The 27,886-nt window shown below is 37.6% G+C and overlaps 1 protein-coding gene across 2 annotated transcripts; it reads right to left on the bottom strand.

Annotated features, from left to right (window-relative positions):
- Positions 1 to 12: 12 nt before the first annotated feature.
- On the bottom strand, positions 13 to 27,619 carry slc12a4 (solute carrier family 12 member 4). 2 transcript variants are annotated; one of them, XM_030123714.1, is made up of 24 exons: positions 27,376 to 27,619; positions 16,893 to 16,990; positions 16,013 to 16,144; positions 15,538 to 15,684; positions 14,877 to 14,931; positions 12,154 to 12,284; positions 11,813 to 12,054; positions 10,917 to 11,131; positions 9,327 to 9,491; positions 8,993 to 9,091; positions 8,823 to 8,880; positions 8,566 to 8,740; positions 8,102 to 8,220; positions 7,778 to 7,876; positions 7,368 to 7,487; positions 7,132 to 7,236; positions 5,420 to 5,588; positions 5,095 to 5,290; positions 4,078 to 4,247; positions 3,571 to 3,702; positions 3,205 to 3,312; positions 2,823 to 3,010; positions 934 to 1,067; positions 13 to 151 (listed from the first exon to the last, which is right to left on the bottom strand). In XM_030123714.1, the coding sequence occupies exons 1-24, from the start codon at positions 27,509 to 27,511 to the stop codon at positions 60 to 62; spliced, it is 3,285 nt and encodes a 1,094-aa protein (XP_029979574.1). In that variant the 5' UTR covers positions 27,512 to 27,619; the 3' UTR covers positions 13 to 59. The 2 variants fall into 2 exon arrangements, with proteins under 2 accessions (XP_029979574.1, XP_029979583.1); XM_030123723.1 differs by lacking the exon at positions 27,376 to 27,619 and adding an exon at positions 18,310 to 18,447.
- Positions 27,620 to 27,886: the final 267 nt, after the last annotated feature.

Here is a 27,886-nt window from a genome sequence, read left to right as displayed (position 1 = left end):
GTGGTGGAATGTATTCTGATTTAACAAAGGCCGATGCTTAAGAAATGGCTCGTAACTGGTCATGAATAGATGGTGATAACTTCCCGACCTCCACCTCTGACAAGCAGCACTCTTTCCAGGCCTTCTGTTAAGACTTCCAGAAACTCCATATCTGAGGCAAAAGTTAAGGAAGTAAAATCAACAAAAAGTGCAAACAAATTCAAACATGTCAGGGAATGTTCTATGTACATCTTCACAGAAAATCAGTTCAGGCTAAGTTTGACTGTCAGCATGTTTTCATATTAAACAGCTGAAAAAAGAAAGCAGCATTTGGAGGGAAGATTGATGACACAACAACCAGGAGCTACCACAGTCATGGAAAAAATTATTAGACCACCCTTGTTTTCTTCAATTTCTCGTTCATTTTAATGCCTGGTACAACTAAAGGTACATTTGTTTGGACAAATATAATGATAACAGCAAGAATGGCTCATAAGAGTTTCATTTCAGAGCTGATATCTTGTCATTTTCCATGTTTTCTTGATAATAACCAAAATCAGTTAAGATCATCAATATCTATGGCATTGTACTGGCAAAAACAGTGCTTTTAGGCACTCCATGTTTTCTTTCCTGTCTGCTTTAGTTACATGATACACACAAGAGTTATTACTTGATTGCATAACTATTATTTTTGATGACTTTTGATGGTCTAATAATTTTTTCCGCGACTGTATGTGTCTTCCAGCTGTTATATGAAAATTAAAGCTAAAATATGCATTGATAAAGAGTTTAAGGACAGAGGGACACATGTTGTTTCTAGGAGGCTACTGAACCCTATTTTGTGGAAAAATCATATCAGACACACATTATTATTCAAAATACCCAGATTAATCTCATTATGTGTTGTTATCATGTCCAAAGGGGGAAGTAAAATACCACATTATCAAAGGATACAATTCTCATCGCCGTCTGTGTTCCTGGGTGGCCCGGGCATGTTGAGTAAAACTAATCGAGCATCGTGAGACCTGTTGACAATTACCTCGTTCAGTTTCACAGCCGTATGCATTCGCCGCACATTGGACTGATCCCTGGTGTGTAACAAGCAACACAGACATAGGGTTAAAATGACTTCTGGGTCCGATCAAGCAAAAGTAAACATCAACATGAAAAAGTACATTTGCACACATCATTTATAGTGGGCTCATTTTATCGCTAAAGATCTCTATTTTAAGGAACTGTCACCCTTTTTAAAACACCACTTGTAAATGGAGTAAAGAACTGTGGGTAGAATTAAGTGATGACACATGGTATGAGATATGTGAAACTCAAGTGAATACATCTAATTCTAGAAAGTGGAAAATATTTTGTTGGAAAAACATAATGAGATTTTTTTATAACACTAAAGATCAAAAAAGCTTCACTATCATTACCTCAGCCCTGTTGGAGGTTGTGTGGTGAGCAGGATGTGGGTCATGCACATGTTTTTTGGCAGTACACAAAATTATCCCAATATTGGAATAATATCAGCAAAAAACTTGGGAAAATATTGGGATACAAACTACCAAAGACAAGTTCTGTGCTACATTTGGGTCATTTAACAGGAAAAGACATACCAAGTAAGGATAAATATTTGATTAAAATCCTTTTGGTAGCATCAGAAAAAGCCATCACATGAAAATGGCGTAAAGAGGACCCCCCCCCCCTACCCTAAATAATTGGAGAGACATCGTGGAAGAAATTCACAACATGGAGAGACTTACTGATATCATAAGACTACAGCAAACAACATGTGAAGATCAATGGAAAAAATGGACAATATACAGGATGACAACTGACACTATGTTCTAAATTTTTGAGTTGTACAATTTCAAAAATGAAACAATAAAATGTAAGTTCAAAAAAATAATAAAATACCATGTGTAGAAAAAGTTACAACCGATTTTATCGATTGTACTTTTTACACTTTAGCCATAACTTGAATTTGATGCTAAAAATTATATCCAAAAAATGTTTAAATGTATTCAGTCTGTTGATTATATAGATGATTGTTAAGTTTCAATATCAGATTTTCATTGTTTTGTGAATATTACTGATATTTATGAGTTTGAACATTTGTGAGTTGCTTAAAAGGCCCTATCTACAGGTTACCACAAAAATACCAATTTTCAATTTTCAAGTTACTTATAATGCAGATATTGGAGTTAAATTTTCAGAAAGTAATGATCTTTGATACATTTTGGGTGATGCATACAATGGTAAAGAGTCGTCCACGTGTTACTATGGCAACCTGTCCACGTGTTACCACATTCTCATGTCAATAAAACAGAGACTTTTCAATATTTTACTCCAAAATTTATTTTCAGCATAGCTGAACATAATATCTAAAAGGTTTTGTCCTACTTGATATCAACTTCTGTCAAGAACCGCATGTTTTGAAAGTTTGCGTAAAGCTTAAAAAATTGATGTCCGTTTCAAATCCACGTGTTACTGAGCAGTAATTTGACATTTTTCACCAAAAAATTTAGTCTCTCCAAATTTTGTTATACATAATATATAAGTGCTTATAAATACCTACTCAAATATGTATAATACATGCATGTAAGTTGCTCTGCTTACATGACAGAGACTGTTGAATACTAAATGTGTCCATGTGTTACCGCTTGATCAGACCCTTCTGTTAAGTTCTAATGAGGGACTTTGAGTAAAGCTCTTTTTAATCAGGCTTTTACTGTCTATAAAAATAAAGATGCAGGATAATCTCAAGCATTTTATGGGTTTTACTGGTTGGATGAGACATTATAAAGATTATATCACAGTTCTAAAGATAACCGAAAGCAGCTCACGGTTTAAGGCTGATGAGTTCTCTGAAGTTCTCTGGCGCATTGTTCTTGTTCCTCCTCTCTGCCTCGACTTTTTCCCGAGTCCACGTCATCTGAACCTTCTCTGGAGGAGTCTCTATCACCTCCTCCTCCTCATCCGAGTACAGACTGCCCATACGCACCAAAGAGTGTCTGTCTTTCACCAACTGTGCCTGTAGAAGCAATTATCCGAGTTCATGCTGAGCAAATTAATCAGATATCCTCACTAGAGGCCAATACCATCATTTCCAAACAAAAACATGAAAAGCAATCAATCATAGCCATTTAAGATTTGTGTGTAAAATTTGTTAAGCACTTAATTTCCCGCCAGTAATGAGCGTACAGTAACACTCCAGAGCAAACATACCTCTCTCTGCCTTTCTGCACTGGATAGCCTCATTTGTCTCAACATCTGGGACCTCTGCTCCATCATTAACGTCCGCTCATAGGTGTATGCAGAGATGTCACTGTCATGCTGCAATCCCATTTGAGAAAAACACCATTTTAGCAGTTAAATCAGATGCAGCAGTAATGACCTGTACAAATACATGGTCAGAGGGACCATTACTGCAAATGAAGTCACAGTCAAGTGTTTTATTTTTATGTGCTGATGGGGATTTTTCCCTGTTGTTGTGAAGAGGCAGAGGTTTCAAATCTCCAATTTTAGTAAACAAACTGAACACAACTGCTATTGTAGTTTCTTTGTTAAGTATTGAAGTTGACTTCCTCTCACCATCTCCACCACCTCCACTTCAGCCTCTATTCGTAGCTGATAAAGGAACGTGGCCAGATCTTTCTTCATCTGGATACTGTTGTCATCCATCTGAGCTACAGTGAAGATGCGCATCCTGCATTTCCTCCAAACCTAAAACACAAAGATTTTCCCAAGCATAAGACTAGGTGCTTTAATAAATGAAAGGAAGCTGAATTTATAAGTAGAGGGGGGAAAATAGTATGCAGGAAAGATTATGAAAGGAAAGCCTGAGCTTTAGCTTTAGAAAAAGTTAGAAATAATCTGATTTCAGCATTTACTTCTAACGTTAATTAAAATTCAGACTGTTTAAACTCATCATTTCACATGCCAGAAGGAGCTTTATCTTTTACGTTTAGCAGAAAAACAAAAACTTGGAAATGCTGAAAGAACAATCAAAACACATTAATCAGAATGATTCCTCTATATTCCACAGAAGGCTAAAATGAACATTATCTAAAACACAAAGTAATAAGCTCTTCCTCTCACTTTATGCTGTTTGAGCAGGAAAGGCAGCAGCATAAGCATCCCTCCATCATGGACGATCCACCACACATCGATGTTGCCGTCTGTGAAGCGTTCATGGTTGCTCGGGTAGAAGGACACGTTTTTAGGCACCATTAGGGCCAGGTGGGCAGCAGTGGTGCAGCGGACAGTGTCTGGGTAGAGATGAACAAAAGGGGGCTTAAACCGTCTCCTTTCTGCAGGATCTTAAAGTGTATTCAACTCCATGGTGATGAGTAGCTTATATACTTAGTGCCATTAAAAACGCACAGGTCAGAATAATATGTATATTTGGAGATATATTAAATTAATTGGTTTGGGGTTACCTTCATATTAAAGAGAGAAGCATTCGTCATTAGAGAATGAACTGTGGACAAACTGTGATCAACTTAACACATTTATTCGTCACTGAATACAGGTGCTCAGAAATTTAAAGTGTCATCATTCAATATCAGGTGTTTCCACCTCTGGCTTCCAAACAAGCAGTGCAGCGACGACGCATGGAACTAAGTTTCATGATCCTGTCCTGAGGGATCCGATACCGATCTGGCACTCAGACAACTGATTGTACTGTGATGACAGTGCAGATGGCGAGCGACTTCACCACGGCTCAGACCTGCTCGTAACATACGTTCTCTCTGTTGTATCGTAAGTCATGGCCTTTTGAGCTGCAAAAACATTTCAGTGTTTTCTTTGCTGCCTTTATATCGGCTATTGACCACACCTACAGTTATTAGTCAAGCGTGACTCTGTACAACAGATTTGACTCAATGTCCGACTTTAAGGGATTAGTTCAAATGCCGACAATGCGCGTGTCGGGAATGAAAAAAATACAGCTGTTAACTGTGTTACTCATCTCGTGAGAAACATATACAAAATAGTCACCTGAGCAAATCATTTTCTGGATATTACACCACATGTTAGGACCATGCCGTTTTAATGGCGTTAAGTATATAACGTATACTTTTCAGCACTGACTACTTATCCCTGTCAGACTCTTACTGATGAAAGTCTTCCAGGCGCGAGGGTCTTCACTCTGTCTCCAACCATATGGCCAGCCCATTACCACTGTGTTGTGCTTCATGCCACCCAGACCGCAGGACTGGATCAGATGAACAATACCTTCCCGAACCTTAGATGCCACAACAACCTGACAGAAACCTTTGACCCGTTCAATCTCCATCATATTTTTAATGGCCTATCAAAAAAAGGAAACAAAAACACAACCTTGACCCATAATTTAATCAAGACTGATTATGCAAACAGCAACACATCCACACAAATGAACACCAGTTGTAGCGCTGCACAACCTTTTCCTGTTTCATACCTGCTCAGCTGCCTGCATTTCCCCATAGCTGTCCAAGAAGTTTCCCTGGATGACAGAACCCACAATGGTCAAACCCTTTCCTGCCTTCAGCTGCGAGGCGAAGGTCAGGAGTCGAGGATATTTCACATGTAGGTCTTCATCCAGCTTCAATAACACCAGCAACTGGGGTCTGTAATGAGAGGCAAAAGAACAGTTCAACCCTGGACCCTGAACAGTGGACCCTGATGAAGTCCTGTTCACTGTGACTGAACAGCCAAGAGACATTAAAAACTATGTTTGTATTCCTCAAATATAATGATCTTTTTCATTTTTCTAACAGGAAAGTGGCGTGAGGAGTTGTTGTTTGTGCACTTAATCCATATTGTATAGATGTTTACTGTGTTGGGGAGTATTTTTGGAAATAATGGTGGAGAGGAAAAGGCATCAGTCCCCCAGACTTGGCATCTGTTGGTAACTTTATAAATCTGTCAGCCACTGATGATTGTGTGATCTGTAGGTCTCACCACCAGCATTTAAATGCATTTATTTTAATGTGAATTAGGTCGTTACAGTACTAGTACAGTCATAGACAGTCAAAACTGTCAAGACTCACTGCTGTGTGATTTCAATACATTTAACTCTAAAGTGCAGTGTAGTTAAATATATAACTTGAAAAGAAGGCATTGTACTCTAGCTGGAACTGGAATGTCCTCATTCACTATGTACGGAAAAATTATTAGACCATCAAAAGTAAAAAAAAAAAAAAAAAAAAAAATACAATGGTTATGCAATCAAGTACTAACTCCTATGTGTATCATGTGACTAAAACACACAGAAAAGAAAACATGGAACGCCTAAAAGCTGTCAGGATCTGTACCTGTGTGGCCCTCAGCTCCTCCCTCTCCTCATCTCATCATTATCTGACTCACCTGCTGGTGCTGCGTGGCTGCAGCCAATCACCTCCCAGCCTATTTAAGGCTTAGGTTTGCAGCCATGCAGCGCTGGTCCATTCCTCTCCATTACCTGGACATTTATCCATCTTCCTCTACGGACTCTGACCCAGGTTTTGTGTGTTTTTTTCCCGTTGTTTAGTTTTCATTTATGTTTAATAAACTTGTGTTTTTTCCCTTCAGTACCGTGCATTTGAGTCCTCTCATTTCCCCCGTTGTGACAAAAGCACTGTTTTTGTCAGTACAATGCCATAGCTATTGATGTAAGAACTGAAGTCATTTTGGTTATTATCAAGAAAAAATGAAAAATGTCTAGATATCCGCTCTGAAATTAAACTCTTATAAGCTATTTTTGTTGTCATCATTATATTTGTCCAAACAAATGTACCTTTAGTTGTACCAGCCATTAAAATGAACAAGAAATTGAAAAAAACAAGAGTGGTCTAATATTTTTTTCCACAGCTGTATGTAGAAAGCAGCTAAGTCCCTTTAATGGTCTAGTGTAGTGTGGTAACATCATTACGTCATTTTTTTGAGAGCTGTTTTCTAAAAAGGGTGGGAATCCCTGTGTTTGTTTCATTTGTCTACATTTCCATTTTCCATAACCTTCCAACATGTGTATGATATTGGTTAGTGGCGAGTGTGGGATGGTAAATGAGATCACACATTCATCAATCTAAACACAAATCAAATAAACATACAGTGTGGTTCCCTAGAGATATAAACAAAGTGCTATTAACAGATTTGTGTTTACATTCAAAGAGTCTATATGTATTTACGTACCTCCAGTTTTTGGTGTGGGGGGGCCCAACCTCCAGTCTAAGTAAGGCATATCGTGCAGCACTGAGGGACAGTCCTCTTATGCCATCTCCCCACTCCTTTTCTGCTCTGTTTTGGTTTGAGTTACAGAAAGAAAGATGACACAAAGAGTAAGGAAGACACACAATTGAGCTATAACTGTATAGCACCACACTATATGTAAGAAACACAATAATAATACAAATTCAGATTAGACATACCCCTGGTACTCAATGTACTTGTAGATCATCCCAGCTATACCCATGGCCACAATAGCATAGTACCAGGAGGAGATGAACATTAGAGCCAGACACATACTCATGCCTAGGAATGACAACGCCCTGTTGATGTGACATGAGGTCTGAATTAAACTTTTGGCTTATGAAGAACAAGTTCGCACAAAAACACACGCCTGTGCAGCTGGTTGGATACATTTTATAAAGGTAACAATCATGTGCATTTGACAGATGTGGTGCTGGTGGTTGGTGTTGTAAAACTGTTAAATTTCCCCATGATAGGCTCAGTAAAGTCTTGTCTTATCTTATCTTATCTTATCTTATCTTAGAAATGGACTATTTCTTTTCATTTAATAAATACTGTATAGGCTCCAGATAAAAACGTGCATACTAACCAGTGGTAATATTTGAACCTTGGCCTCCAGTTAGGTGTGCGCAACAGTGTTTGTACTGCACATGCTAAGTTTACAAAAAGATAACACATCAAGAAGAACCTGTTGAAAAGAGAAGACACAGAAAACTGTAACATATTTGATCTACAGTAATGAAATTGTAGTGTATTTGACCTTTGCTGAACAGGAAATCTAAAAATGCCATCTATGCAAATATGGATGCATATTAAAAATGCGTAGGCTTGTGTGGATGTTAAGTGCACTGACATTTGCATTTATCAGTCCATGCATTTGTGGTTTGCATGTGTTTCATGTGTGTGAACTCACATAGACAGAATAGGGGCCACCATATCCAACGAGGCAATAAGAATACCCAGCTCTGCAATTAGGCCAGTCAGTAGCAGCGCCCATGTAGGCTCACCATTGGGCTTTCCGTGACCAAATACCTGGAACAAAACAATCAATATCATTACTGGCAGCACTGTAAATCACTTTAGGTTTGGTATTCTATCAGATACAAATGAGCCTTCATGTCAGATGTTGTCACATGCAAATATTTCCAGCACAACAGAAAATATGAGGAGTATAGTTTTTCCTGGTTATTCAAATCACCATATGTTTAGGAAAAACAAATAGTGAGGTAACTGTTATATCCGACTCTATGTCAGCCAGGGGCGTAGGGGCGTCTTCAGTTTGAAACAGAGTTGCTATTACATGACCTGATTTTGTCATATCTAATAACATTATTTTACTGCAAAATGATTAAATGATGTATTATCAACCGGACCCACCCGCAGGAAAGGAATGATGTTGTCCTTGGCAATAGCCTGCAAAAGCCGTGGGGCTCCAGTAAGGGACTGCAGGCCCGCCCCCACCGTGGAAAAGAAGGAGCCAATGACAATAACCCATGGAGACGGCCAGGAGAGAGTCCCTACAACCAAGTTTTTATTGACTGCGTCTCCAAATCTGCAAGTATAAGAACACAGAATATGACTAATAACACCCCACAAAAAAGTGTAATAATGTTGAGTGATGCACAGAAACGTACTTGTCCCTGAGGACTACTCCTTCAATACAAGCTCCAAACAGGACCACAGAAGTTAAATCTAAAAATAAGTGGTCAAGGAGTGCAATTCAATACAAAGCTGTATATGGATATCAATTTTTCTGTCCTGTGAAGTTATATTTTTAGGCATTAAGTTTGTACAATAAGGATACAGACAAGTGAAGTAGTGGTAATAGCTAAAATAGTTCCAACAGGGATGGACTTCTGAGCATCACGGAGATCACCAGATCTGTTGGAGCCTGCCATGATACCTACAAAAAAACAAAAAAACAAAAAAAAGAATTATAGAGCGCGCACCTTGTAAAACTCCGCCCCCTGCTGGCCATAAGAAAATAAGCTTTGTTTAGTTTTTTCTAGTAATTTCCTTTTTTTTTTTTATTACTCCATTTATTATAGTGATTTTAACTTTGTATTATCTTATCAAAAATTTGCCAGATTTTACCTGATTTCAGCCAAATAAATCTTTTTCATTCTCTAGTTTCATACCTGTGGCTGATGGGAAGAAGATGCCCACAAGAAGTGTGAAAGATGTTGCGATGTCTGCTGACACATACATGGAAAACGTCTCCATGCTCCAGTGAGAATCCACCGACTGCAGCCCCGCCTTCTCTAAGATCTCCCCCTTTGGCATGTAGTCACTCCACATGTTTTCTAACAGTGAAAAGCAACAATGAAGTTACATTTAAACACAACAGGGTGCATTTTAGCAGTTCTGTTAATCATATAGGGATCCCACTCATTTTTCCAGCCATGAATTTCAAAACATGAATTCTTATATAGAAATGAAACCTTTGTGATTCTGTAATTGTCAGTTATGTTCATATTTATATTTATTTTAAATATTCAAGCTAATAAACCCCTTTGTTCTTGGAGAATTCCTAATTAGGTATATTATGCAAAACTCAAATAATAACAAAAGTCCAGCACCTAAGCTGTCCACAAACCTAAGGGACACTTTGGTATTTAAAACTGGCAGGCATGCCCGATTGCTTTGTGAATAAAGATACAAAGCGTCTCTGAAGAAAATCTTTAAAATGTCAGCTTTAAAATGTGGATTTACAGCGGATTTCTGAATCAGGATGGAGACCAAGCCATCCAAGCAGTCATTCAATTCACAGCTCCAAAAGTAATCTGATTTATTCCATGTAATATCTGACTTTGAAACTCACCTTTCTGCATTTATTTTGCATCCCTAAAAACTGATTTCCTTGACTTTTCCAAAACTTTTACTGATTGTACTGAACCCTTAAGGACCCAGTGGGAAATTTGTGGCAGTTCCAAAATGAATTTTTCTCTGTATTTAGCCGTCCTTAAGTGGTTTATCACCATTTATTGTAATATTATCTTCTATATTTTGTGGGGGGGTTTTCAGTGAAAATCAGGTGTTTTCCAATATTTAATTTACTAATCATAAAGATGTTCATAAAAGCTCAGATTAAAGTTGAGGGTTATTATATCAAAAACAGAGAAAACTGAAAAAAGTGGCTTTCAGCAAAATCTATTATTAACTGAACATAAACCCAGTGTGTCCATCCACTGTCATTGATCTAACTCTATGGGTTTTACTGGTGAATCAATGTTGTAGAAGATGATGGCGTTTCCATGGTAACTACAGAGCCTCTGAACGTCCAAATGGGTCATATCTGATGACCATGAAAAGACGACAAACTGTATTTTACACCAATTATTTACATGTATTGATAGGATTAATGGATCAACAGGTATTAAACAGTTTAGATCAGTACATGGTTCTGGTAGATGGTGGATGTTTGGGTCTTTATGGATTAATTTCATGACATTTCCAATGCAGTAAAATGTTCATGACCATGGAAACCCTGATCACGTTAGTTTTCTAATTTATCTCTAAGCTGCAGTGTTCCTATTTTATGCTTTAATAAAAGTAAATATGAGCAAATAGTGAACAAGGATACAATCTTATCTGCTCTTTAATAAAAAAAATTGTATAATGATATACAGCGTTGTGCTCATTTCGAACACTGAGAATAGGGATTTTAATTATCTGATAAAATCCCATGTTGTATGTTACAGCCTCCACTAAATTAATGATAATCTTACCTCTAATTATTCCACTTGACAGTCCGGGGATGCCCTGTATCTCAGTCACATTGTTCTGGATGAAATACTCATCACACTGAGCGCTGCTCATGTTCCCTGGGCTGCAGAAGCTTTCCCACAGCTCACTGGGCACTGTGATATTGCCCTTTATTACAGTCTTAGCACACACGTCAAAGCGGTCTCTCACCAAAGTCCTGTTTCCCAGCATGCAGATCCTACAGTAATAACAAAGACAGTTTACTGTATGTTCCGTCACACTGCTTTTATTAACCTGCTTCTTCTTAAATGCCATATTTGAGGTCATGCCCACCGTGGTTCACCGGTTGTAGGGTATGTGGCTTCAAAAAAAGAAAAAAAATCCAGATGGAAACCTTAAAGAATCATATACAGCCGTGGAAAAAATTATTAGACCATCAAAAGTCATCAAAAACGATGGTTATGCAATCAGGTACTAACTCCTGTATGTATCATGTGACTAAAACAGGCAGAAAAGAAAACATGGAATGCCTAAAAGCACTGTTTTTGCCAGTACAATGCCATAGCTATTGATCTAAGAACTTAACTGATTTTGGTTATTATCAAGAAAACATGGAAAATGGCTAGATATCAGCTCTTAAATTAAACTCTTCTGAGCTATTTTTTGTTGTTATCATGATATTTGTCCAAACAAATGTACCTTTAGTTGTACCAGGCATTAAAATGAGCAAGAAAATGAAGAAAACAAGGGGCGGTCTAATAATTTTTTCCGTGACTATATACATAAGCATGTTCTTCATTGTTTAAGGTAAATATACAAGCTCCATAGTCTCATGCTTGGTGAAGTTTACAGTCACATAAATAATGCCGTTTCCTGTTAAGACAAGTGTTTATTTTTCCAACCTATTCTGCAGACTTACGGGAATTCCGGCGGATGAGTCATAGATTTGATTGCCCCAGCATAAATGGAGACAATTGAAATAATGACGCAGGCGAGGAAGAGAGAGGCCAGCTTGTTGACATATTTGACTCCTACGAACACCACTACTGCCATCAGGCTCAGGCAGATACTACCATAGACCCTCATGTTGTTCAGCATGGCGCTGTCAGTCCCATGGTGGTCTGAGGCGTGAAAGATAGCTGCCTGGGGGACTAGATATTTCTGAAGATAAAAGTAAAACAACTCAAGGTCAGAATAAGACCTCTTCAATTAATTAAGGGAATATGCACGATATAAAAAATGTGAGACAGAATAACTAACCAGGAAGATCTCAATAGCTCCCAGTATATACATGGCTGAAGCGAATGTGGTGCCCAAGTAGAAGCAAAGCCCCACAGCTCCTCCAAACTCTGGGCCCAGGGAGCGGGAGATCATGAAGTATGCCCCTCCAGCTACCAAAAAAGGAAAAAAAAAAAGGACTGTTAGACAGCTCAAAAAAACTGTTTTTACTGCATGCAGCAACCACAGCAGTTGTCTGACTTTCTGCTGCCCCCAAGTGGACGAAAGTGTGATGGAGCGTGTGCCTTAGACAGAACCCACACTATGAACAAACTGAATTCCTTATAAATAGAAGGCTTGGCTGCAAAATAATAATATCAAATGTCATGATTCAATTTTATACTGTGATATATATCAATCCAATAAACACTTTGTTTTCTTTACAGGGTTAGATTTGCATACATTGCCATCTAAAATACTTACAAAGTCTGGTTTTGTTCCATTTTACTAAACTTCCTCAACTCAGTTTACTCCTTTTTTTTTTATCATTATAATGATAATGATAATAGGCATTGTTATAGTATAGTATAGTATAGTATAGTATATCTTTTGTCTTTTTTACATAAAATAATAGCCTTGATTAAAAACCTCACATTACAAGAGTTGTTTTTTTGTTTTTTGGGTTTTTTTTTTTTTTGGGGGGGGGGGGGGGGGTCTGATTTAATTTCATTTATTTTTATTTTTATGGAATGCCTTTGACAGATTTATTTTTATTTTATTTTATTTTATTTTTACTTTAAATAAAACTGTGACATTTCTGTCCCCTATAGAGGACAGTGATACATTGCTGGGTCTGAGGATAGTATAGCGTAGCATGGCATAACATAGCATAGCATAGTATAGTATCGTATAGTATAGCATAGCATTGTGCTAGTATAGTATAGTACAGAATAAAATAGAATTTGTCATATATTTATTTGTAGATATTATACATTACATTTGTTTAAAACATTTTTTACGTCACTCAGCAAAAAAAAAAAAAAAAAAAAATCAGTGTTTTCACTTTAAAGACACATTTATTGTGATAGTTATTGATAACATCTGACACGTAGCCTACATTTTTATGTAGATGTCAGCCTACACACATCATGTTTTGTTGTAGCTGTTGACTAAATCTCTACTTATTGTCAGCCAGACTGAAATCAGAGACACAGCATTGTGTGAAAGTGTTTGTTGTTTTCACAGGGTTGAAATGAGCGTACATATTCATTTCTTATTCTCTTTTCTACAGATACAACAAGAAAATATAGGGAATATGTGTACTACAGCTTATAGTGGCTATTTAGTGTGACCCCTGCTATGGTAAGAATCAGCAAAGACTGTGAAGTTTTTTTTTTATGTCTGTATTGTTTGAGAAACTAGCTGAGGAGCAGCGGTGGGAGTTCTGAATAAAACCTGTCACTGTTGGCTATAAACAGCAGAACACAGGCCCCGAACACTTACAAAATCAGTGACACCTTTGCTATCAAATATAACAACAGATGCATCATCTGACTATGAAGATGTAATGGTAAATGTACGGTGTCTCCCAGGTTACCATTCATTTGACATTTATTAATCACTTACTTTATGCAGGGGCATAAATTCTGACTTATCTCTGTATGTTGTTTATTCACATATACTATATGGACAAATACTGGAACACATTCCATCTACAGCTTGTAAGACTTCCTATTCCAGCTGACATGAAATATTATCATGATAATAATGTTTATGACAGTTGCTGTCAACAATTTATATTGATAAAAGAAATATTTATTTGACATTAAAGTTTGAGTATGCTTTTTCTTTCTATGTGAAAGTTGACAAAACCAGATGGTTAAATAAGGTTTAAAATAACTATTTATGCAATGAATAAATATAATACATTACATACAATACACAGATAACATAAAATGTTTATTGCACTGATATTTATCACAGTGAGAGTTGAAGAAAACAGTTACTTGTTGTTCAAAGTGATTATTGATGGCCAGAATGTGATAAACATTTCAGAATTCTAAAGAGGTACACTTTTATAATATTTATAATGATAAAACAAAAATACTTTGAATAAAATTAAATACAAACTTAGAAACAGTTTTTGAGGTAATAGTGTAGGAGTGTAAATAAAGTTCACCTTAGGGATAAAAATTAAAATGTATAGCAATTAGCAATTATATTTTTTGACATAGTGTTTCAAGGCTGTTTTTATGTAGTTCAGCATTAGGTGGTGAAACTCAGAGCATGAGTCCATTTTATTTCAGGTTGTGAGTGTGTAAAAAACCTTTGTCTGTTGCTTGCTGCTTGTGTGTAAGTCTTATGCTACCGTGGCATAATTGTGTGAAATTCTATATTCAGAGCAGTGCACACCTATATCCCTGAGCTGAATATCTCCCTTTGTGTTTCACACACAATAAAGCTACACTGATACTGTCAGGGAAACGTTTGTCTGGGTGTTACAGGACAAATTAAAGTGGGATAATGAAAAGGCTAAATTTCAGATCAAACACACTGAAATGTTGAGCAACCCTGTTAGCCCCCCGTAAAAGACCATTTCTGGTATAATAGACACACAAATGCCCAAAGTATTTAGTTATTGATTATTTTACAGATTTTCAGGGCATGGCGGGTATCTACTGTTACATTTGAGAGAAATGATGCATCATAAGCAGCAAATATTGAAATAAACACAGCAGAGTAAAGGGGTAATAAGTGGATATTACCTGGAACAACACCGTTAGTTGCGATGGCACTCATTGATATGGCTGTGAGCATTGTCTGTAGAGGCAAGAGAAAATAATATAAAAGAGGAAAAGCATACATACACGTACACAATGGCAGCTTATATGACGTAGCATAAATAAGTAACATGTTGGTAATAGTATTGTGTTGTTGAATGTCTTGTCTTATTTTAACCCTTTCATGCATAGTGGTCACTACAGTGGACAGCTATTCTACGGCCACTCTCTGGTACAGGGTGTCCCAAAAAATCTGACATCATTTCATCACCTAATAATTTATTTAAATTTTTGTTGCTCTTTTTGCTCAAAAAAGAATAATCATTTTTATTGTTGTGCTTTCAGGAACAGACATGCCGTTTACTGCAACAGAAAAGGGGTTCTGTGTATTAAAGTATGCCCAAACACAGTCAAATGTTTAGACGCACATTAAAGTAACATGCTTTGCCACTAAAAATCAGTGCTGCTTATCCAACAATGCGGAGTCTATTGACGGGTAAGAAAAAGCTGGCTCATGTCCCACATTGGTAGTGGAAGAGTGCGACATGACCCAGTATTGTGTTTGTGTGTGTGCTGTGCTGTATGTGTGTTTGTGTGTGTGTGTGTGTGTGTGTGTGTGTGTGTGCGTGTGCGTGTGCGTACTAACACATGAGCAGCACATTAGGACGATCAGGAGGGACTGGATGATGCCAGCCATCCCCACAATCCATGTCAGCCGCAGAAACAGAATGACCCCAAAGATGTTCTGCAGACAAGGCAGGTAGACTCCCATCAGAGTGCCCATGTTGGGAGACTGTGGGGGGGGGGGTAAAGAGAGAGGGAAACATATTGAGCTTGACATTTCAGGAAACAAGGGTATTGACGGTTTGTATTGATGGATGTACTTTTTAAAGGTCGTTCAATCATGTCATCAGCTTGTTGCATGTATCTAGATTTTATGCGGCCGCAATTTAAGAGCATCCAAAGGATTAAGCGATCAATCAACAAGTCTTAATACAAAAGTAAAACTTGGATAGCAAAGCAGAGCAAGAAAATCAGAGCGCAGGATCGGGTTTCTAAACCCCAAAAGAACACACGGTAATAACAGAGGAAACTAGTGTTCCTTTACTGCGTCTCCTGACCTTGGGGGTCTTCCTACGTGAGGCCTCAGCGCTCTCCTCCTCCTCATGCTCTTTGGCTCCTTGAGTGATGTTGGTGTAGTTGACCAAGCGGCTGAGCAAAGAGGAAACCTTGGGCCTGATATCCAGCTCTTCCTGGGGAGAGACACAGGGTCAAGTTATATTTTCACTTTGACTAATTTGCATTATGTAAAAAAAAAAACTCTGACTAATTTGCACTACAATAATTTATACGTATACATATATTTTTAATAGACCAGATCCCTGTACACATCCACTCACTGTATAAAAACTGCCATTCGCACTCTGTATATATTACAATATAAATCCACCGTAAATCTCAACCCATTGTTGTCCTCGTCTCTAGTCGAATGTTTGTCTGTATTAGGTCTATGTTCAAGTGGGATTGGGTTCATGTTAAAATTGTATGTCATGAGCAAAGAAAAACCTAAGTTATATCCCTTGTACTGTATGTGTTCTTGGTACTAGGCCAATAAAGCTGATTCTGATTCTGGTTTACATTTGGTTGGAATCACAATCAGAATACTTTACAATGCATCATGACAAAATCATTTTCAACGTTGCTCATTCACATGTACACACACACACATAATAAATAAATAAATAAATAAAATAAAATAAAACACACAGCAAGACTACACAGATGAACTATAGTATAAAAACAGTCCGATTGATTAATGAATACAAATATAAATTAGCAAAAAATCTACATCATGTTCAACCAACTAATGAGTGATTGAGTTGATGACTAAATAAAATACAGGTGGAAAAATTACTGAGATTCTTTATGGCTATGGAAACAAAGAGTTTTGTTTTGTTTTTCTTGTTTTGGTGGAAAACAGATTGCAAAGTCAGAACAAACCTCAAACAATGCCAGGTTCCTGTCGTAGAAGTCATTCTTCTTGCTAGCAGCATCAGCGCTGTTGAGAAAAGGGCTGTCCTCTTTGTGATTTCCATGTCCTGAGAACAGAGGAGAAAAGCATCTCAGTAGACTGATAGAAACAAAGTAATTTTTGACACCAATACAGAGCATAGTTTAGTACTTTGCAGAGAAAATATGTGCTCTTTACTGTTTGTTTGCTCATCAGCAGAATTACTACTGCACTGATGTACCCAGATGACACTTGGAGCAAATTAAGGGAAGATTTTTTTTTATTTTTTTTTTAACATTTTTTTAAACATTGTGAGGGAAGACATCTGATTGAATTCCTGGACTGCGGAACTTTGGTGGTGGTGTGGACTGTCTATTTCCTGAGAGGAAAAGTGAAACAATCCGTATCACTTGATGTTACTGGTGATGATACCATCTTTAAAGACATGATTGTAAAGCACAATATTAAACCTCCAAATATGCTTTTAGCATTTAGACAAAAAATAAGAGTAAAAGTAGTGCTCGCTTAAATTTTTTAAGCCACATCCAGTCATTTTTTTATATTACAAAATGTATTTAAAAAAAAGTAACAACAATTTGGATTAGAATAAACAACTCTTACAAATCAAAACCATAAATGATTTAAGTCAGTATCCTACATTTTTACAGAAATTGGTGGAAATTAATCAGTGGTAATTGTTACAATATTTGTAGTTAAAATAAAATATTTAAGTTGATTTAAAAAAAAATGTGGAAATTCTTCATGTTTAAAAGGTTTAAATATTAAAATTGCTTCAATATGCTAATATTAGCACAACAAAGTAAACACAATGTTCACTCCCATTAGTAGTTTTTTATTACATTTATTGATAACCATTATATGTTGAATATACATAATTGTCCCCTTAAATAAACCACATACTTCAGACGTCACAATGATCTCCAAATTTTAAAAAGGCATTAAAGTTGATTCAAAGTTGCAGTGAAATATTTGCGGTGTCAACCAGGTTAAACTGACAACAGGAGGTCTAGCTGATAAACAAGCTTATAATTAGATGTAACTCTCATTAACTTCTGCTTTTGAAGAGAAGAATCAAGCAGAGCTGAGAACGGAGCTTGGGGCAATTATTGCACCAAAAAAATGCACTGCAAACTTTATCACACACACATTTCTACACACAGGCATGCACACCTCATTACCTAGAAATTACCCAAGCTTGGATTATTGGAGCATGTCATCTTAAACAGTGGCATTTCGAAGCCCAAATTAATCCTGTGACAAAAAGTCTGTCAACTTACCAACAGGGCATGAAATGGAATTACCAAAATATTCCCACTTGTGTTCTCTTTGTACCGATTAGGTGAGAGTTAAGTAGTTGGTAGAACTTCAGAGCTGTTCCTCACTCACCTGTGTTTTCTGTCTCAGTGTGGCCAGTGCTGCTGTGGGTGTGCATAGTTAACAGAGTGCACTCTATGGACTACAGTGCTCTGCGCTCTGGCTTTGGGACCTGTCGATTACTATCCGGGACATTCAGTCACCCAGGGTGAACACTCACAGGCCTGAGTGAACACATGGTACACACATAATGAGGGTGGGTGGGGTGGTAAAGTGTACTCACACAGACACACACACACATTTTTAGAACATGTGTACTCACTAGGGTACATACAGTCGCAGGAAAAAGTTGCCAGACACCTTTAACCCTGTATCAGGCAAGTGACTATTTTTGGTCATTTCCGCATACATTACATCAAAGTAGTGGCTTTTCCATTGGACATCTGTGCAAAACTTTACCGATATTTACTGAATATCAAAAAAACAGTAGTGCACAATGTTGGTTTTTCCATTAAATCACAAATGCGATGATTTATTTATTTGGTAAATTTTTCTGTGCAAGCTATATTTGCGCAATTTGAGGGTCAATGGGAAAGCGACTAGTGACAGCAACAGTTCCAGTGAGTCGACAATCTCAGGTCCAATGTGGTCTACAGGGTCTGCAAGGTCCACCTCTGCAACAGTGAGTGTACCTGCTTTGTTAGTTACCATGAAGTAATGGTACTAATGTAAGGAATGATGTTCAAAGGGAGAATGTGGATGTGGACAGGGGTCTGGATCAGCACTTATGTTGGTCTAATGTTCTAAAAGTAATGTTCTAATGTTCTAAAATACATGTTCCTTTCACCTTACATGTGTTTTTCTTGTGTTTCTCAAATTTCCTTTTTTTTTTTTTTTGGCACTTGCGGTAAGTAACCAAATATGGTAACTTCATTGACCTTGTTTGTCTACATAACAACAAAAAATTTTGAAAAATTTCACAAAAATGATAAAGTCTTGTTATGTCCTCCAATAAATTGAAAATTTGAATTTCTGAATATTTCTATGAGTGCCCTATAAAGGGTTAAAATTTTTCTACAATCTCAAATTCTATCATCAATTAGGTGTGGGAAAAATCTTTTTTGTGTTTCAAAAGGTGAACTGCATCAGACAGACACAAATGCAGATCATATTTTATTTACTATTATGAAAAAAAAAAAAAAAAAAACTAAATTCTTGACAGTTTCAACGTGTCATGCCCTAGACATGTTTCAAGGGCACTATCTTGCTGAAACAAGTTTTAACCTCACTAGAACAGTGCATGTGCAGAAAGGAGCATGTAGGTTTCAAGACTAGCACAAAACTTAGCAGAGTTCAATAACTTAAGAGTGATTCTTAATGCAATACATCACAAATGCATGGGAAAACTTTTTTTCCACCACTGTAATAGTTGGGTTAAAAGTGTCTCACATTAACGCAGTTACATCACACGCATCCCTATGTTTGACATTAGATGTTAGGAGGCATAGTTTAGTTTGGTCAGTTAACCTTCAAAGACAACTATTTTTTAGCAACTTCCAAATAAATGTAAAGTGATGTCAAACTGTATTAGATCATTCTCTGCATTTTGCATTTTCAGTGAAAATGAATCAGAAAAAAAATCAGCTGGTGTTGTCCTGTATTTAATTAACTGATCATGTAGATGTTCATAAAAGCATTAAAGTAAATTTGGGTTACTATATTAGATTATTATGTCAGAACAGATGAAACTGAAGTAAATATGACATAAATATGAATGTTTAAAACCACTGTCATGTATCAACCTATATGGGTTCTACTATTGAATCAGTGTTTCCACATTGACTATGAAACCTCTGGATGTCCAAATAAGACCCATTTGATGCCACTGAAAAGCTGAGAACCTGCATTTTACCCGAATTATTTACACATATTAATAGGAATACTGATTAAAAAATTGTTAAGCATTTCAGATCAGTAGTTGCTTTAAGTGTCCATTTGCTGTTAAGGTCTTTGATAGCCATGATTCATTTCTGTATTACCAGTGTTCATTACAAGTGTTTTCTTTCAGTGACATACTGAGGAAGGGCTGTTCATGAAAACCAAATATCATCTATCATGTCTATCAGCGCTGGAGATGAGAGCTTCCTGACAAGAGAAAATGTCCACAATGTAAACACTGTCCTCTAGCGTCGTCCACCAAACACTAACATCTGTTTAATGAAGTGAGAAACTGCAGTGTGGAGAAGTTAGAATCTCTGACTCATCTTAAGGGGAGTGAATTTAGTGGGGGCAGTTTACGCATAGTACCATAGAGTGAAATCTGTAAAAGTTTCCTGGCAGAAATTTGAGCTATTTCAGACCCAACACTGCACTCTGTCATAAGACTTTAGCCTCTAGCTCATTTAATTTGAAGTAAAACTCACCTTAAAATGCTGAGGAGACAGTGGGGGTCTCTTGTTAATAACGTCACATTAAATGTCTAATTAAAAGGATTAAAGATTAACCGGCCTGTTATGAAGGCACACAGGACTCATGCTGAGAGCAGAAAAACAGTGCAGAGGCTTTTATAGTGACGTGTACTGACTTGTCATCCCTGTTCCTTCCTAAACAGATCCGAAGATCAAACACTGTCTATACAGACCAGACATATTTACAGGGTGTATCTGAGGAGAGGACTTAGGGTGACGCATGCATGACTTTCACTAGGTTACAAGACTAAATACAGCTAAGTACAGATTTAGAACCAGAATACTGTATTAATCACAGGGGTGAAATTAGTGGGTGTTATTTAGACATTTAGTAAAAGCCTGTATGTTGCTATTGATTATGTTTGTTTGGTTCAAGTTTCTTAGAGTATGAGTGTAAAAGTGATCTATGTCTGAAAGTACTGGGTGCTATATTGCCATTTTCTGTGGTACAAAGTGTTAATTAACCTTCTGTATGGCTCCCAGTGAAGCCCATTGAACTCTAGACCTAACAGCAGGTCTACAGTTCACTTCTAGTTGTACCTCTAGAATGAGACAAAACACTATAAAACTTTCTAAAGAACATATTTTGTCAGAATGCTTCAGTACCAAGGGGGTCAGAGATTTATTTGTGGTGGATTTCTTACTAAATCAGTTCTCAAACAAGTGGTGCCAGGCACAACAAACCCCGCCCCTCGCACGTATTGTAGCTTATTTTGGCATCGATCCAGCTGATGTCATCATATCAACTGCCTCTATATATGTGGCAAGTTTGAAGTAAATTGAAACAAAATTTATGTTGTTATAGACATTTGGAATTTCGCCCAGGTAAATGGAAGAAGAAAAAGATTTTAAAAATTCATAAAAAATTTGAACTTTGACTTACTTTTCCCAAAATGTAATGACATCTATTCTGGGTCAATGGCAATCTATAACCCCAATTTGGTATGAATTCTGCCAACAGTTTTGCTGCTACAGACATTTGCTATTTTGCCTGTTACTATTAAATGGGGGGAAAAAGGCTGTGAATGGACTCATCCACAGGCCGCCTCTAAACCCATTGTAATTTGAAAAACAAATAACTCTAAAAGTATAGGTCGTATCAATATGCAGTTGTTGCCTCTGTGGTCCTTGACCCAAAATACATAGGTATGTCAAACTGCAGGAGTCAGCTCTTTCTGGATTATGTGTGAATCCCCAGACCCACATACAGACATGCACACAGAGGTCACAAGACTTTAAAAATTCGTAAAAAAATTCAGCTTTGACCTATTGTTACCAAAATGTAATGAGATCTATTCTGGGTCACTGGCAAGCTATAAACCCAATTTGGTATGAATTCAACCAATAGTTTAGCTGCCAGAGTGTTAACAAACACACAAACAAAGAAACAAACAAACTGAACCAAAAACAATACCCCTTGCCTCCCCTTGGGGGGGGTGGGGTAATAAGAATTTCAAGCTTTTAAAAAGGTCAAAGTATGTACTTCTAACCCAGACAAACCTGCAAAAATAATCAACCACATCAATTCTGAAAATAGCCTGTTTTATATCTCACAACCTCTGTCTAACGTCTGGAAAACTCACCATCAAATGAACAGCAAACAGTTTTCTGGTCATTCTACAGATGAGACAGTTTGTGCTTTGAGAATCACAGATTGTTTCAGAAAAGGAAAACTTGCAATGTGTTTGCATGTTTTAAAGCCGATCAGACATGGAAAACAATATCGCTGTCAGTTAGCTCCTTGGGGTTTGGAAAAGCCTCTTTGCTAAACTTCCTTTTTAATGAACATTTAAGACTTAACACTCAGAGGCGGAAAAGTCGAACGGCTTAGCCCAAAGTTTGTGGGCTTTGTGAAGCTACTTGGCACGAATGTTTCACTGATTATGGTTATTTAGAGGTGTTAAACAGAGAGGAAGCTTGTGCATATCTTATGTTCTTTTCTGAAATTCTTTTGTATAATTTGCAGCATCTGTGAATACAAAGTGTCACCACATAATCTAGATGTCATTTGACAATGACACAAAGTCTCCATCTGTTTGTTTCCTATTGTGCTCTGTGTATTTTTCTAGGTTTGTAAGATGACCCTACTCTTCAGGACACTCTATTCTGTTGTCTGCACATTATTCACAGCACAGTTTGATTAATGCACTACAAAGTATGCATATTTTTATACGCAGTGCAGTTCAAGGTTGTATATTATTGTCATTGCTAAATTACTTTTTAGCTTTTACTTTTTCTTCATTCCCCTCCCTCTCTTGCCTTTAGGACACCATCTGTAGCAATAGGCCAGTTTTAGCTGTAATCACTGTAATCGCTGTCTCATGCAGAGCAGCATCTGAACAGAACTGAGGAATGTGAACCCGCTGTGCCATACAGCAAAATATATTAGCTTTGATGTGTGTACTAATGATGAAACAGGTGCAGCACACAACCTCATACTTCAGGGTTAAAGGTGGGCAGGAAGAGGTGCACGCATGGTACAACTACTTTTAAGAAAAACACCAGTTAATCAAATGAGGATGTCTGTGAGGGAACCTATTTAATAAACGCATGTGTTAAAGGGACATATTAGAAAAACAAATACTGATGTCTTTTGGTTAAATGCTGCATGCCTGGTGTATAAAAACTCTCACACATACCTATTTTGTGTTAACATTTCAGTACAGATGCACAACTTTATATACTTATGCATGTTGGTATTATAAATTAACAGATACTAATAGTGAACTTTTAGAGTAAAAAATAGGGTTCTCCAGCAATAAAGCACAAACAAGTGGTGCCAGGTACAACAAACCCCACCCCTCACACATATTGTAGTTTATTTTTGCATCGATCCAGCTGATGTCAGCATATCAACTGCCTCTATGTGTGCCAAGTTTGAAGTAAATTGAAACAAAATTGATGTTTTTATAAACATGTGAATGGGAGAAAAAAAAGATGCAAAAAATTCGTAAAAAAATTTGAACTTTGACCTACTGTTACCAAAATGTAATCACATCTATTCTGGGTCACTGGCAATCTATAAACCCAATTTGGTTTGAATTCAATCAATGGTTTTGCTGCTTCAGACATTTGAAATTTCACCCATTATAAATAAATGGGAGAAAAAAAAATGCAAAAAATTCATAAAAAATTTTTAACTTTGACGTATTTTTCCCCAAAATGTACTGGCATTTATTCTGGGTCACTGGCAATCTATAAATCAAATTTGGTATGAATTCAACCAATAGTTTTGCTGCTATAGTGTTAACAAACAAACAAACTAAACCAAAAACAATACCCCTCGCCTCCCCTTCAGAGGGCGGGGTAACAAGAAAAGAAAAGCTATTACATCTGTTTATAGATAGTGCTCTATCATTTGTCTTGTGTGATGCAGCAAAATCACTGCTACATGCACAATACACTGTAGGGATTAAATCTCTCCCAAGTCATTAAACTGCACTTAAAACCATCATCAGAAGGAGCACAAAGGCATAAAGAGGCTGAATAATATGTCTGAGGAGCTGTGTTTTTCATCATCTCTGCTTTGACCCAGACACAGCAGTTGTTAAAGGTAATATATAAACATGTGTAGTCTGGAATGGATGGTTGTTGGGTGCCGCTGTTGTTCCAACTCTGTCATCAGCTTCACATTTCTGCTCTACCACAGTGTGTTTATCTCTCAAGGGTCATCTGAGTGGTATGCCTGACAGCATGACAGGAATGCTCACCCTCTTTTCCAGAATTAGGGAGAGAAGTGACAGGAGCAGGAGGCTTTTTTTCAAATATAATTCTTAACATAACTCTTCACTATTGTTATGCAAATGAACCCAAACATGCTTTAGTTTACAACTTTAATAATATAGCATAAGCATAATGAAGTGATGTCAATCATAAAACCCATATAGTAAAAAAAAACATAACTGAAAGACAAAAAGATGAACAAAACCAATATCTACCATACTGTCCCAGAAATGGAGAGAAAGGAGCAACTATATTTTGATACCTTTCACACTTTAACCCATAAAGACCCAGTGCTACTTTTCTGTCAGTTCCCAAATGAAATTTTCTATATATCTACCTTTTCTTAAGTGATTTATCACCTTTTATTATAATATCATCCTCTGTATTTTGCATTTTATCAGTATAAATTAGGTATTTTTTTCTATATTTAATTTACAGATCGTGAAAATGTTCATAAAAGTTCAGATTAAAGTTGAGGGTTATTATCAAAAACAGAGAAGAAAAAGGGATGTTTTCAGTAAAATATATCATTAACTGAACATAAACTAAGCATTTCCATTATCCAACTCCATGGGTTTTATTGGTGAATCAATGCTATAGAGGATGATGGTGTTTCCATGGTAACTACAGAGCCTCTGAACATCCAAATGAAAAGAAGACAAACTGTATTTTACACCAATTATTTACATGAATTGATAGGATTAGTGGATCAACAGGTATTAAATAGCTTAAATCAGTAGATGCTTATGGTTGGTGATGGATGTTTGGGTCTTTATGGGTTAAAGAAAGAAATGTTTACTTGCTTTTATAGGGCTGTAACGTTCCTTTATTAGATTTCTTATCACCAGCATGATTTGGCCTTTATCGCATTTCGTTCAGCACCAAATGCAAGACGTGCACTACATATAGCAACAAGCCTTCCAGTAAAACATGCAAAGTTTTTGAGGGTAGTTGGTCTTGCTGAGGTGTACAGCACTACAACAATGACCACAGTGTTGCTGGGCTGAACCTGGCCTGCCTGAAACAGAGCCGAGTTCACAGAGCTGGAACAGACGCTGCACTGTGTCACTTCCTCCAGGCTGCAGACGTCACACACCATACCCAGTGCCACCACTCCCATGATTAAGTCATCCACTGTCCAGCCAACTTTAGGATTGTTTCAGCATAGTGACAACTTTCCTAGCCAACTTATTTCTGCATCAGTGCATCATACACTGCATATAAAACTAAAACTGAACTCTAAAATGATCTACAACCACATTCTGACCCTTAAGACAAATTACACTAATGATAAAAGTTTATAAAGACTAGTCAAAGTTGTTTTATGTTTAAATAACTCTTTCGTGTATATGAAAAATTGAGCAAAGACGCTGTAAATAGTCAGTAAACAGCTTTGAGAACTGTATATTATATATATTATATTCCAAAATAGCACATTTCCTCCCTGCTCTATGTAATCGTTCATCACAGTCTCACTTCCTGTTTCTTCTTCTTCTTCTCTCTCTGTGCAGCATGTAGTCATCCTTACAGCTGGTTGTGATTCTTGAGCTTGAGGAAGTTCTCTTTGGGTGGGTTACAAAGAATTCTGACAGCATGAAGACCAGGAAGACAACAACAGTCTGGCTTGCAGTAAATCCTGACCCTAAGAGGTTATTTCAGACTAGCTTTTTTTTCCCTCAGTATTCCAAATCTTTTAAAAGAACAAAGTTTTGCCCAAACATCAACTGTAATACTACCTTAAAAGTAGAGCTATAAACGGTAACTTGCATTCCTACTGAAAAAGTATGCCATGTAGTCATGAAGTGGGACTTCCATGCATTCCAGAAATGTACACCCAGACAGCAAGGTCACTATGTGCTGATATTCCTCCTGTTATCCTTCACGTATCAGACATACTGAAGCTGAATCCAATACATCTTCATGGCACAGTTCACTCAGAGTTACACAGATCTGTTGCTTAAAAACCAAGCAGCATGTGAAAGTAGAATTATGCTTGTATCCTGTGTATGTCATCTACTTGTTTCAGTCTTGAATCAGCCATACTCTTTAGAAAACAAGTCTCAGTCAGAATAATGCTTATAGCTAAATAGAATGAAATATTAAGCGTGCCTGTGCCCACTCAGATGTGGTGGGTTCTTGGTTAGTGTGGGTGCTTCTAACTGTAGGCCACACCCATATGTGTCTTCAAAACTCTTTTCCCCAGAGTTGGTTCCATGCTCAGACCACACAAATCACTGTAGCTCATAAGCCTGCCCAGCGGCAACAAACTTCTCGCTCCTCTCCCTTTCTCCCCCCTCCTGTCCTTCCTTTCTCTCTTCTCAGGGAATGCCCCCCTCTTTTCTGTGTTGATACAGTGGAGAAACAAGAGAGTGACAGAGGGAGACAGGCTGAGGCAGAGGAGCGTGGAGGGAGAAATCTGCTACTGTGTTGTTGAGCCGCCAATCTGTGTGAAAAGAAATCTTCCCCTGGCACAAAGAGAACTCCATCTTTTGTACGGAGAAGCACTTGAGGCCTTTTTTTGTTGCAGTGGTACCCCCCCCCCCATACAACCCCACCCCCGTGGTGTCCTTCCCCACGGCTCTCACCCCTTTCATTGTTTTTCCTTTGTTTCTCATCTGTCCCCGAGTTCATTTTCAAAGACTCCCATACCCAGCAAATAGCACTAACAAAATAATAAAAGAAGTGGTTTTCCCCAGCTTTAACTTAACAGAGCTGTCAAAAACAGTCCTGTCTGCTCAGAAATCTGCTTTCTGGCCCTGGAGAATTGCCATGGTAACCATACAACCAGCTGTTTAGGGGGCTCTCAGGACAAAGCACAACTTGCCCGTGCTGTGCTGGTTCCAGTTCAAGTATCACTCTTTTATTTGACAAGAAGTTAAAGTCCCATGTGAGTCATTTTGGTTCAAAACTACCAGATGGTGAACTCTGAATAAGTAGTGAGACTTACCATCAGAACTGACAGTTTCTTGATGATCAGGGTAGTCCTGTCCAGTGTCCCTGTAATCCACCCAGTTAATCCCCTCTAGACTGTCGTAGCTGGTTTGGGCTCGATCCTTCACAGGTACCACAGTGAAGTGAGGCATGTTTTCATCACTTTCCTCTGTGTCTCCAGCTCAGTCTTAACATAGTAGGCTAGCTTGTTAGCCAGCTTCAGCTCAACTCCCACTAATGGCAACTACATTCCACTAGACTGCGCTCACTTCCTCTGGAGGGTATTATCATACTCCCCGCCCACAGGCCAGCCCCTTCTGGGCTTTTTGTGTGAACAGAAAGGGTATGAAGGTCTCGGGATGCATTTGGAGAGACACTCACAATCCCCTAAGGAGAAGGAGTGACCTGGGAGGCCCTCGGTTTCAGCCCTGTGTGATGCAGAGCAGTGAGAAAGTGTAGGGTGATTCCTGTTTGCATTTTGGGTCACAGTGACATCACACAGAGTGTACTTTGTCTGGTTAAAGTTC

This window comes from Sphaeramia orbicularis, chromosome 3, assembly GCF_902148855.1.
Source record: "Sphaeramia orbicularis chromosome 3, fSphaOr1.1, whole genome shotgun sequence".
In the NCBI taxonomy this organism is placed as follows: domain Eukaryota; kingdom Metazoa; phylum Chordata; class Actinopteri; order Kurtiformes; family Apogonidae; genus Sphaeramia; species Sphaeramia orbicularis.
This window is presented reverse-complemented; position numbering and strand designations above follow the sequence as displayed.

What these genes read in the sequence shown, in the direction of transcription:
- slc12a4 (XM_030123714.1), bottom strand. Translation starts at nt 27,511, where the DNA reads ATGCCTCACTTCACTGTGGTACCTGTGAAGGATCGAGCCCAAACCAGC. An exon ending in CTTCTTCCCATCAGCCACAG is followed by an intron (nt 9,092 to 9,326) that starts GTATGAAACTAG and finishes GTTTTTTTGTAG; the next exon opens with GTATCATGGCAGGCTCCAAC. An exon ending in GGAGTAGTCCTCAGGGACAA is followed by an intron (nt 8,741 to 8,822) that starts GTACGTTTCTGT and finishes TTATACTTGCAG; the next exon opens with ATTTGGAGACGCAGTCAATA.